The 13,337-nt window shown below is 50.6% G+C and overlaps 1 protein-coding gene across 4 annotated transcripts in view; it reads right to left on the reverse strand.

The window, feature by feature from the left end:
* MORN1 (MORN repeat containing 1) overlaps window positions 1-13,337 on the reverse strand; it is a 51,737-nt gene that overhangs the window by 20,881 nt on the left and 17,519 nt on the right. For all 4 annotated transcript variants that reach the window (XM_042951865.1, XM_042951864.1, XM_042951863.1 and 1 more), the window contains 2 exons: window positions 4,265-4,385; window positions 3,690-3,862 (listed from right to left, as the gene is read on the reverse strand). In XM_042951865.1, the coding sequence (XP_042807799.1) occupies window positions 3,690-3,862; window positions 4,265-4,385 (294 nt within the window). The remainder of the gene's footprint in view (window positions 1-3,689; window positions 3,863-4,264; window positions 4,386-13,337) is intronic.

Consider the following 13,337-nt stretch of genomic DNA (forward strand, 5'->3'; position numbering starts at 1 on the left):
GCAGCCTCTATCGGCACCTGTCGCAGGACTCCGAAGGCTCACGCTGCCAGGGGGCGAGCGGACGCCCCCCTGACGCGATCAGCACAAAAGGGCATCCCGCTTAAGGCCGAGGGCGGGAGTTACAAAAGGTTAAGCGTCTAAATATAAAAGTCTCTGTGAACCTAACATCAGTTATCAGCTTTGTTGCTACCACATGGGGGCTGCAACGTCACCAAAGGCTGCGGGAAGCCTGGCGCCGGTCCACGCCTATGAAATCGTCTTTTCTTCTCAACGGAAAGCAAACTGCTCGGAAGTTAAAAACCATGAGGCGGCTGACATAGTTCGTATCAAAGGGAGAAGAGGAGACTGAGCCCCGCGTGGCGACACGAGGCCTCCGGAAAGTACTTTCTCTGCTCGTTTCACTTCTTCGTGTGATTAGAAAGCAGGCTTTTAGGGGGTTCATGTCCTGAACCGCCCGTTGCAGGGGTGAGGAGGAAGCCGAGAAGCCGGTCCCCGGGGGGCGTGCGCGAGGCCGCGCTCGAAGGTGCCAGCTGAGCCCGCCACGGGGCCGCCGCGCCCCGGTGCCCTCGTCAGCTCCCGCCGCCGTGGGGCCCCGTCTCCGTCACTTCCTGTCGGTCTCACAGAATGAGCGTCTTCGCCTCCAGCCCCGGTTTTACCGAGCCCGTTCGTCACTGTCTCACTGTCCCGTGGTGGGGCCGGGGCGTGAGGGCGAGGGCTACGGGGGCGCTGCGCGTAGGACACCCTTCCTGCAAAGGGCTGCAGAGGGAGGGCACCCGCCTCCCGCTTCCCCGTCAGCCCCCGAAGGCGGCGGAGGCCTTGGCTGCCGGTGGGTTTGCTCACGCGGCATCCAGACTGTCAGGCAAAGGTGCCGGTTGACGGAAACGGCCACCCTCCCCTGGTTCTCCGGCCACAGAGCCTGGTCTTGGCTGGCACATTGCGTTCCTCGTCTCCTCGAGGCCTGGTGCGGTCACGTCACCAAGTTCTGGCCGACGACGTGTAAGCAACGGCACGTTCTTAGAAGGGACGCGGCTTAAAAGGAAGGGCCCTAGCTCCTCATGCTTCCCCCTCCCAGCTGCCGGGAACAGGCGGCATGACGACTGGCGCCTGTGCAACCTTCTAGGGCCACGAGATGACGCAGGAAGGGCGACAGAGCAGCGGCATAGGAAACAGAAACAGGGGCCCCGGTGACCACGGGGGACGGCACCCCAGCCTCTGAACATCCACACGAGAGGCGAACATCAATGGAGTTGAAGCCGCCGCTGCGCTGTCGGAAGGGGGCTCGAGAGTGAGCTCGGGAGCAGGGACCCGGAGGCGGGGCTGCTCTGAGAACACGGAGGTTCGCTCCGTGTTCCCTGTATGCGTGGGGGCTGCCACACGACGGCACAATTTTGCTTTCTTTCGGAATAACGCTCAGAATAAGTTGAGGCTGTCTGTCCCCAGAGAGTCACAGAATGAGCCGCTTTGGTTAAAACAACAACAAAGACTTCCTTCTTTCCCACCCAAGCAGCTCTGTGTCCCGGCCGTTTCCGGTTTTCCCCACTCCCACGCGGGTCTCAGGTACCACCCGGCCGCCCCGCAGCTGCCGCCTCCTGGAGCCCACAGAGCGAGCTCCCCTGGTCAAGCTGTGATTATCTGGGATTTTCTCGCTCACGGCCGACTCCTATCCTACCTGCGGCAACAGTCAAATTTGCACTGACTTCATTTCCTCTTTGCAGACGGCCGGCCAGTGTGTCCATGACCCAGGGCCACCCCGGGCCAGCTCGTCCGAGGGCTTGGGCCCCGGTGGGGCGAGGGCTGCTCCGGGGCAGCTGAGCGGGCAGGACGCAGTGGCAGCGTCCTGCAGAGAGGCTCGGGCGACCCCTCCTGACCCAGGTGTGCGTGTCCCTGGCGCCCCACCCTGTGAGGGGACGGGAGGGGGTCACGAAGGGGTTGGCGGTCCCGGGAGCAGATGCCGCTCACCATCGCTTTACAGAAGAGGAGACAGGTGTGGAGAGGCTCGGCCAAAAAGCGGCAGAGAAGCAGCCACCTCCCGGGTCAGCCCCCAGGGCACGTGGCAAAGGACCCGGGGCCTCGGGTCCAGCTGCAGAGCTCGAGCGGTTCTCATAGGACCCAAGGCGTGCTCCCCTCGGTCTCCCCAAAGGTGATTCTCTACGGCTCCACGCCCGCGTCCTGGCAAAGCCGGAAACGTCTCCGAGCGTGTCGGCAGCCGGGCACCAGTCCCGTGAGCACAGGGTGAGGCCCGCTCCCGAGCGGCGAGCACCCCAAACCCGCACAGCGGGCCGGGCCCGGGCCGCCCACACCAAACACCCGGGCGCGGACGTGGGCCCCCCTTTCCGGGCCGGGTTTCCACGGAGACCTCATCACAGGCTCTGAAATCCCTGCCGGTGGAAGGTGTGGCGCCCAGAGGGTGTTTTTACGCAGAAACATGAGACCTATTCTGCCCTTTGGCGTAAAGTTGCTTCTATAAACCGAGTGGGAAGCAGACGAGGGGTCGTGGCCAGCCCCCCGGGCCTCCCCCAACGAGCCTCGGGGCCCCCACCGGCCCCCACACAGAGGGGCCCGGCCCGGGCCCCGGTGCAGAACACTAGTCCCCCCGTTCTGCTGTGACCTGGGAGCACCCCCTGCGGCATCCAGGGCTGGGGTCCTGATGGGGGACCGGCCCCTCTTCAAGGGCTAAGGAGAACGTGAAGGTCCCCACGGCTAACATGCGCGTGAACTTGCCCGGTGGGGACCCCGGAGTCCCGCTGATGACCGTGCCCTGGTCCACAGGACCTGATGCAGCTGCTTCCCGTGGAGAGGGGACCAGGCGGGACCCACAGCCACGCTCGCTGGGACGCCTCCGGTAACGCACATGCTCCCCCCATTAGGACGTAAGCGGTGGGGCTGCATCAGCTGGTGTGGGACCCGGGGTCCCCGGACACGGTGAGCTGCAGAGATTAAACTCCGATTTACCTCCGGAGCTCCAGTGCTCTGCTTCCGGCAGTGGTTCCAGAGGACTCCATGGAGAAGCCGGGCCAGGCATCCACGGCAGCAGCTGTCAGGCACCAGGAGCCGTGGGGCCAGGTGCATGTGGAGTTGCTGTGTGCTCCGGGCAGAGGCGGAACCAGCCGGAAAACCAGGCAAACGCTGGCGACCGTTAGGTCTACAGACGCCTGCCCCGGGCGGGTGGGGGCTGTCGCGAGGGCGCGCTCCCGTCCAGCCACAGACCTCCTGGTGACAGTGGCCGAGGCAAACCGCCAAGGTCTGACAGATGCAGAAACAGGCCCGAGGCCCTCAGCCCAGGGGCCACACCGCACCACCAGGCTCTTGTGCACGAACAAGACTGCCGGCAGTGACCAGATGTGCATGTGGCGAGGGCAGGACGGCCGCCATGGCGGTCCCCGGGCCGCCGTGCCCCAGCCCCACCACGGGCTCTGGGCTCACACAGTAAGAACGTGCACCCGAGGTGTCTGGTGCCCAGGGCGGTAGCTCCCAGCCTGCCTTGTAACCCACAGCAATGGCGACCGGCCTGCTCGGGTCTGGGCACTGTCTTCCTGGGACGTTCTGTCCCCTCCAGGGCCACTGTGCCTGAGTTCTCAAGGGTCAACTTTATTCTCCTCCTGCCCAGGTTCTGAGGCGCCCGCCATCAGCCCACACACCCCGAAGCACTCACGTAAGCTACCGCCAACCAGCTGGTCAGCTCCACTCACCGGGAGGGCCACTGGGGATGTCCCTCTGGCCTCGAGATGTGTCTGATGCCGCTGCTGGCTCCCGGTCTCCCCTGGGGAGCAGTGGATCTCCTCTGGCACTTTCCAGGGCAGCTCTGGGCTCCAAGGCCCCAGACTTGGGGCTCCACAGAGGATAGGCGATGCACTCAAAGCCACTGCAAAGGGGACAGGAGGGACTGGGCTTTGCCGGACGCCAAGCTGAGAGGGACACCTGGCTGTGGGGGACACGGTGGCTTAAGGGTCCTTCCAGGGAGGAGGGGACGAGGCGACCACTCGGAGACTAACGTGGTGGGAAGCAGGGAACGATGGGGGGAGGACGGTCTGTCCGGGACCACTGGAACCACGCCGCAGCCCCAGCCCACCTCCCCCTGGCCCTCTGCCTTCGCTCCTGCTCCACTAGACAGAGCGTGTCGTGTCTGGTGGTCACTGCTGTGTCCCCGGCGCCCTCAGAGTCCTTGGTGTGGGAGCCATGTGCGGACGGGCCCGGGGCGAGTAGTTCTGGGCCATTCCTCCTTGTCTCCCACCCCACACGGGCGTCCGGGGTCGCCCATACTCACAACGGGGTCTGGAATGTCTCCGGGTTGTCCTTGTCCACTTTGAAAAAGCTGACCTCTGAGTAGGCCGCGAGCTGCACGTACCTGACGCCAGCCGAGATCTGCAAAACCCGGCCATCCTCACCTTGGGAAGGACAGAGAAGCAGGCTGAGCCAAGGGAGGGACAGAAGGGCCACAGGAACCCGGGTCTCTCCCTCCCTGGTCCTGGGCCGGGCACCATGAGGACCGTTGCAGCAGACCCCCCACGCGGGCAGGGCTGGCAGAGGCCACGGCCGTATCCAGCTCGCGCTCCCTGCCCACCGTCCCGGCTCCTCTGCCCCCCTGGCCCTCAGCGGAGCCGTCCACGCTGCCCGGCACCGCCACCCCTCACTGGGGATCCCGGGCCTCAGGGCACCTGGCTGTGCCTCTGGCTGGGGGGTTCTCCTTGTTGGCCAGCCTCAGGGTTTCACCTGCTCAGGGGCGGGGGTTGCCCTGGCCGAGAGCAGTCACACCGGAGGCTCGTCTTCACCGCGGTTCCACCTCCGGGGAGACATCGCTGCTTGTGGCCCAGCCCCCACCTCGACCTGGGGGATGGCTCCACCCCCCCGGTCTACACTCCCGGGGCACTTGGCACAGGGCCTGGTCGTGTGGACTCTGAGCGGCGTCCGTGACGCCCGTCATTCAGCCCCCCTGGAAGAGGGGACAGAGCAGGACAGATACTGCAAGTACTTTGACTTGGAAGGAGGGGAGTGGAGGGCGGAGTCGAGGATCACATCCCAGTGTGGTCTGATCGGCCTCCGCTCTTGTCATGATGGGGCACCCGGGACCAGTCTGTGCTCCTACCTGAAGCAACCAAAAACGCAGACAAAATATAATGATAACACGATGGTTTTCAAGATCCAAGGACAGTGGTCCCTGAGACGGGAAACAAAGGGTGTGGACCCCATAACTGCCCAGGTCACTGCCTTGAGAGAAAGTGGACCGGGTACAGGGAGAGGGACTGGCAACCCCAGGAACCCCCTCAGTGAGGACACAGGGCTGAAGGGGGAGGGGGGGAGGACAGGCACAGAGCAGGAGTCCTGGATTCCAGAAGGCAGAGGAACAGAGAAGCGTGTGAGGCCTCTGGGTGCACAGCAGAGCACAGGTTGGTGCACCAAGTGCAAGGAAATGTCCCCAGGCCAGGAAAAGACCCAGGAAAAGATAGGGCGGGAGGCTCTGGGCTCACATGGGACAGGAGCGGTGCTCATTCCCATTGGCCAGGCTGGGAGACCTGGACGTCATGGCACACTGGGCAGGGTTCTCAGAAGGTCTTGCTTCCGCAGCGGGGATGACGGGTCTCAGCTGGAGCTCTCCACTACACCTAACACTTCATAAAGGCAAAACCTGAGAGGATCGAACGATCTCCAAGGAAGCCAACTGCACCCCAGAAAAAAGGCCAAGAGTACTTATGGGAACACAGAATATCCAGCCTCCAAAGGGTAAATTTTCAACGTCTGGCACCCAGTCAAAGATGACCAGGCGAAGAATGACGAAAAGTATGGTCCATGATGAGGAGGGAACACCGTCAAATGAAACCAACCCAGAACTGACCCAGATGTTAGAATTAGCAGGAAAGGACACTTTTTCAAAGTTATTACTATAACTGGACTCCGTGCATTCAAAAGATAAGTAGAGACACTGAAGATATAAAAAGAACAAAGTTGAACTTCTAGAAATAAAAACTATTAGATAAAAAATACACTGTATGTGATCAATGGCCGATTAGACATTGCAAAAAATAAAAAGATACATGAACTTGAAAACATAGCTACAGAAACTACCCAAAATGAAATACCAAGAGGAAAAAGGAAAAAAGAAAAAATAAATAAAAAAGGAAGGTAAAGAAAAAGAGGAGAGAAAGAGGGAAGGGGAAAAGGAATCCATGAACAGTGAGGCGACTTGAAATGGCCTAATATATGGGTAATGGAGCCTCTAAAAGAGGGGAAGAAAAAGCAGTGATGGAAAATTATTTGAGGAAATAAAGGCTGAAAAATCCCAAAATTTGATGAAAACTATAAACCCACAGATGCAAGAAAATCAATAGACCCAAGCACAAGAAACATGAAGAAAATTACACCATGTCACTTCAAAAATAAAACTGCTCAGGGCGCCTGGGTGGCTCACTTGGCTAAGTGTCCCACTTTGGCTCAGGTCATGATCCTGCAGTTCGTGAGTTCGAGCCCCGCGTCGGGCTCTGTGCCGACAGCTCAGAGCCTGGAGCCTGCTTCGGATTCTGTGTCTCCCTCTCTCTCTGCCCCTCCCCCTGCTTGCAACTCTGTTTCTCTGTCTCTCTCTCAAAAATAAACATTAAAAAATGTTAACAAAAATAAAAAATAAAACTGCTCAAACCAGTGATAAAGAGAAAATCTTACACCACCTCACACCTGTCAGAAAGGCTCACATTAACAACTCAGGCAACAACAGATGTTGGCGATGATGTGGAGAAACGGGAACCCTCTTGCACTGTTGGTGGGAAAGCAAACTGGTGCAGCCACTCTGGAAAACAGTATGGAGATTCCTCAAATAGTTAAAAATAGAACCACCCTACGACCCAGCAATTGCACTACTAGGCATTTATCCAAGGGATACAGGTGTGCTGTTTCGAAGGGACACATGCACCCCAATGTTTATAGCAGCACCATCGACAATAGCCAAAGTATGGAAAGAGCCCAAATGTCCATCGTTGGATGAATGGATAAAGAAGATGTGGGATATACATACAATGGAATACTACCCAGCGATGACAAAGAATGAAATCTTGTCATTTGCAACAACCTGGATGCAACTAGAGGGTATTATGCTAAGCGAAATTAGAGAAAGACAAATATCATATGACTTCACTCTTATGAGTACTTTAAGACACAGATGAACATAAGGGAAGGGAAGCAAAAAGAATATAAAAACAGGGAGGGGGACAAAATATAAGAGACTCTTCAATATGGAGAATAAACAGAGGGTTACCGGAGGGGTTGTGGGAGGGGTGATGGGCTAAATGGGTAAGGGGCACTAAGGAATCTACTCCTGAAATTATTGTTGCACTATATGCTAACCAATTTGGATGTAAATTTTTAAAAATAAATTAAATTAAAAAAAAAAGAGAGAAAATCTAAAAGCAGCCAGGGAAAAAGCAAGTTTGTACAGAGAAAACACAGATAAAGATGACAGCAGACTTCTCTTTGGAAACAGCATAGACAAGAAGTCAATGGAATAGCACCCCTGTCCTGCTGGAGGGTAAACCAGAATTCTCTACCTGGTGAAAATATCTATGAGAAATGAAATCAAAGTCAAGATGTTTCCAGACATATGAAAGTGGAAAGAATTAATTACCAGAAAGCACATAGGACAACAAATGTTAAAGGCTGAGTCCTTCAGGCAGAAGAAAATGGTACCAGGTGGAATTCTGTATCTATAAGAAGGAATGGGGAGGACCAGAAAGGGTAACTACAGGGGCAAATTGATGAGATTTCCTTTTTTATTTGTTACGTATTCTTTGAAAGATAAACGACTGTTTAAACAAAAGTAACAACAATGTATTACGAAGTGTATTAAACATATGAATGTCAAACATATAAAAACAATAGCATAAAAATTGGGATTGCAGAAAAAGAAGTATATCCTATTGCAGAGTTCTTATGTTATATGTGACGTAGTATGGTATCACTCCAAAGCAGGCTGTGATAAGTTAAAGATGTAAATTGTGGTCCTTAAAGCAACCCCTAGAACAAAAAAAACAAGGAGTAAGAATTGATAAGCCAACAGAGGAGATAGGATGGGATCAGAAACAATACTCAACCCACAAAAGGTAGGAATAGAGTCTAAAGAGGGAAAAAACCAGCCAGGGCAAATAGAAAACAGTAAAGTTGGAAACTGGTATATAAATACATTAAACGTGAATGGAGTAAAAACTTCAATTAGAAGATAGATGTGGTTAGAACGAACTAAAAAGCAAGACCCAAATATATGTTGCCTATAGAAAGCACACTTTAAAGACTTTAGGTGAAAAGTAAAAGGCTGGATAAAGATACTCCATGCTGATAATAGTTAAGAGAAAGCTGGGGTCACTATATTCATAGTCATATTCCTACTTCATAGGAAGTAGATGCCAGAGCAATGACTATGCTAGGGCTGAAACAGGTAATTTTGGGGGTGCCTGGGTGGCTCAGTCAGTTAAGTGTCCGACTTCGGCTCAGGTCATGATCTCACTATTAGTGGGTTTGAGCCCCGTGTCGGGCCCTGTGCTGACAGCTCAGGGCCTGGAGCCTGCTTCGGATTCTGTTTCTTCCTCTCTCTGCCCCTCCCCCTCTCGTGCTCTGTCTCTGTCTCTCTCAAAAATAAATAAACATTAAAAAAAGAAAAAGGTAATTTTGCAATGATAAGGGGTCAAGTAATTAAATGCCATAAAAATCCTAAATGTTTATGCACCTAATAACAGAGCTCCAAAATACATGTGGCACAAAATGATAGAAACGAAATCAGAAATAGACAATTCCCAATTATGATCACAGATTTCAATATACCACAGTCAGTAATTGACAGAACAAGTGGACAGAAAATCAGCAAAGATATGGTAAATCTGAAGGGCAGTAACAGTAAAATCCACTTGATTGATATTTATAGAAGATATTTATAGATATTTATTTACAGTTTGATATTTATTCTACCCAACAAGAGCAGAAATCATGCTCTTCTCAAAGTGTACACGCAACATTTACAGAACAAATTCTATGAAAAAAGTCTCGATACATTTAAAGGGATTCAAGATACACAAAGTGTGGCTCTAACCACATGGAATTAAGTCAGAAGTCAATTACGGAAAGATCTGAAAAATCTCCAAATATTTGGAAATGAAACAACACACTTCTAAATAACTCATGTGGCAAAGGGAAAACCAAGAGAAATAAGAAAGCATTCTGAACTGAATGAAAATGAATACACAACATGTCAAAATTCTTGGGATGCAGCCAAAGCAGTACTAAGGGGGAAAGGTATAGCAAACTCTCATACTAGCAAAGAAAGGTTTGAAATAAATGACCTTGGTTTCCATCTTAAAAACTAGAAAACAAGAGAGTGAATTAAACCCAAAGTAAGCAGAAGAAAGGAAATACTAAGATCATAATAGGAATTAATGAAACAGAAAACAGACAACAATAGAGAAATCGATGAAATCAGAAGTTGATTGTTTATCAATGACGCTGATAATCTGTAGCCAACTAGTCAGGCAAAACAGGAAGAAGACACCAATAATCCACAGCAGGAACAAAAGGGGTGATATCAAGGCATTAAGTGGAGAATGAGGAAATATTAGGAACAAGCTTATGACAATAAATCTGACACCTTAGATGAACAAATATTCCTTCCAAGACGCAAAACACCCAAGTTTGTTAAAGAAGAAACATAGAACTTCGGGGCGCCTGGGTGGCTCAGTCGGTTGGGCGTCTGATTCTTGATTTCAGGTTAGGTCATGATCTCATGATTCACGGGATCAAGCCCCAGTTGGGGTTCTGGGTTGACGGTGTGGAGCCTGCTTGGGATTCTCTCTCCCCATCTCTCTCTGCCCCTCCCCCACTGTCATGTGCTCTCTCAAAATAGATACACTTAAAAAAATAAAAAGAAGACACAGATAACCCCAATAACCATATATCTATTAAAGACATTGAATTAGTAATTAAAAGTCTTCCCACAAAGAAACTCCAGACCTCCATGGCCTTCATATTGAATTCTACCAAACATTTAAGAAAGAAATGAAATTATTCAACAAGACTCTTCCAGAAAATTGAAGAGGAAGTAATTTTCCCAGACTCATTCTACAAGGTCAGCATTACCCTGATACAAAAACCAGACAAAGATATTAAAAGAAAAAAAAAAATTCAGGGCACCTGGCGGGCTCAGTCAGGGGAGCATGTGACTCTCGATCTCAGTGGTGTAAGTTCAAGTCTCATGTTGAGTGTAGAGATTACTTAAAAACAAACCTTAACAAGGAAAATAAAAAAAAATTCAAGACCACTATCCTTCATGAAAAGATATGCAAAAACTCTAAACAAAATTTTAGTAAATGGACTGTCTAGCTCATTCAAGGCCAGGAAAGAGCAGTCTTTCAATGAATAGTGATGGGACAACTAAACGTCCACATACAAAAGAATGTAGTTGGACCCCTGCCTCACACCACACAAAAAGATTAACTCTAAATGGATTATCGTTCTAATGTTTATTTATTTTTGAGAGAGACAGAGACAGAATGAGAGTGGGTTAGGGGCAGAGAGAGAGGGAGACACAGAATCCGAAGCAGGCTCCAGGCTCTGAGCTGTCAGCACAGAGCCCGACACGGGGCTTGAACGCACAAACCGTGAGATCGTGACCTGAGCTGAAGTCGGACGCTCAACCGACTGAGCCACTCAGGTGCCCTTAAATGGATTATCGTTCTAAATGCAAGAGCTAAAAATATAAAATTCTTAGAAGAAAATACGGGAGAAAATTTTCATGGCTCTGAGTTAAGCAGTCTTCTTAGATATGGAACCAACAGCATAACCAGCAAAAGAAAAAAGTACGAGTTGGACTTCACCAGAATGTAACACTTTTGTGTTCAAGGGACACCATCAAGAGACTGCAAGACAATCCATAAGATGGGAAAAAAACATTTGCAAATCAGATATTTAATAAGGGGACTTAGCTCCAACATAAAGAACTCTTTAAAAAAAAAAAATGTTTTATTGGGGCTCCTGAGTGGCTCAGTCAGTTAAGCATCTGATTCTTGGTTTCAGCTCAGGTCACGATCTCATGGTTTGAGAGTCTGAGTCCCTCATCAGGCTCTGTGCTGACAGTGTGGAGCCTGCTTGGGATTCTCCCTCCCACTCTCTCTCTCTGCCCCTTCCTGTTCTGTCTCTCTCAAAATAAATAAATAAATTTAAAAACAGTTTTGTTTATTTTTGAGAGCGTGTGAGTGGGGGAGGGGCAGAGAGCGAGGGACAGAGGATCTGAAGCAGCTCTGTGCCGACAGCAGCGAGCCCAACGTGGGGCTTGATCCCACGGACCTGTGATATCATGAGCTGAGGCTCAAATCAATGCTCAGATACTTAACTGACTGAGCCACCCGGTCGCCCCCATAAAGAAGTCTTGATAACTCACAGTAAAAGGACAAGTTACCCGATTTTTTAAGTGGGCCATGAACAGGTATTTCTCCAAAGCAGATGTACGAATGGTCAATAAATACATGAAAAGATGCTCACATTCCTCCTTGTTAGGGATAATGCAAATCAGAACCACAAGGAGACACTGCTTCACACCCAGTAGGATGGCCGTGACCCAAACGACACACGATGAGAAGTGCTGGTGAGGGGGTCGAGCGCCTAGAGGCCTCAGTCATTGCCGGTGGGGACGTAAAATGTTGCAGCCGAAAGAAAGAAAACACATCCAGGCCGGAAAGAAAGAATTTAAAATTGGATGTTTTTGAAGATGACGTGATCCTCTCTATAGAAAATCCTAAGAAATCCTCAGAAAAAATAGCAGAACTAACAAGTGAGTCCAGCAAGGTCAAAGGATATCAGATCAATATTTAAAAATGAATTGTAGTCTAGGGGCATCTGGGTGGCTCAGTCAGTTAAGTATCTGACTCTGGATTTCGGCTCAGGTCATGATCTCGAGGTTCCTGAGTTCAAGCCCGGCATTGGGCTCTCACTGTCAGCACAGAGCCAGCTTTGGATCCTCTGTCCCCCTCTCTCTCTCTGCCCCTCCCCCGCTCATGCATTGTCGCTCTCAAAATAAATAAACATTTAAAAAAAATCAATTGTAGTCTAGCAATTTCTGAAATGAAGATAAGAAAACAATTCCAGGGGCACCTGGGTGGCTCGGTGGGTCAGGCGGCTGACTCTTGATTTCAGCTCGGGTCATGATCCCAGGGTCGTGGGATCCAGCCCCAAGTCAGCTCTGCACTGAGTATGGAGCCTGCCTGGGGCTCTCTCTCTGCCTCTCCCCTGCTCGTGTGCGTTCTCTGTCTTTCTCTCTCAGATAAAATTTTAAAAAATTCCATTTACAATAGCATAAAAAGAACAAATATTACAAACGTATTAGTAAACAAGTTATAATTATAAATTAAATAACCAGCAATAAGTTAGCATTTATTAGTAAATCTAACAAAAGAAGTACAAGATTTGGACACTAAAAATTACAAGGCTCTGGTGAGAGAAAGTGGAGGCATGAATAAATGGGGAGAGGTTTCCTGCTGGTGACCTGGAGTGCTGTCAGGGGTGGTGCCTCCCGGCCAGAGTCCCTAACAACATCCCAGGAGGGTTTTTTTTTTTTCTTTTTTTGGCAGAAATTGACAAAACTGATCCTAAAAAATTTATATGAAATACAAGGTTCCCAGGATAACCAAAACAATTTTGAAAAAGAAAAACCAAATTGGAGGAATCTCCAATTTCCAAACTCACTATGGGGCTACAATAATCAGGACCGTGTGGTGGCACAGGGGCAGACGCAGGAGCCAATGGCACGAAATAGAGAGTCCGGACATAAACCGTCATTCTTACAGTCAAGCAGTTCGCGACCCAGGTGCCGAGGCAATCCAGCGGGGAGGGGACAGTCTTTTCAGCACGTGGTGCTGTGACAGCTGGACAGCCACACGAAAAGAGATGAATTTAGAACTTGATCTCATCCACAAAAAGTAGCCGAAGACGGATGGCAGAAATCCAAGAGCAAAACTTTTCCCAGAAAACAGGAGAATATCTTTGTGTGCTTGGGTCAGGCTAGGAATTCCCACACAGGTTACCGATATTATGATCCACAAAGGAAAAAATGTACTCATTGGACTTCATCAAAATTAAAGCCCTTTGTACTTCAGAAGACAGCATTAAGAAAAATGATAAGCCACAGACTGAAACTATTTGCAAAGATGCATTTATAAAAAGACTCGTGTTCAGAATACGTCGGGAACTCCAATAACGCAAACCCAGAAGAGGAACAGCCCAATTTTAAAAAACAGGCAGCATGTTTGGATTAACATTTCTCTAGAGAAGATACACACGTGGCCAATAAACACACGGAAAGCTGCACCACCTCGTCAGCC

Source organism: Panthera leo, chromosome C1, assembly GCF_018350215.1.
Source record: "Panthera leo isolate Ple1 chromosome C1, P.leo_Ple1_pat1.1, whole genome shotgun sequence".
Taxonomy (NCBI): domain Eukaryota; kingdom Metazoa; phylum Chordata; class Mammalia; order Carnivora; family Felidae; genus Panthera; species Panthera leo.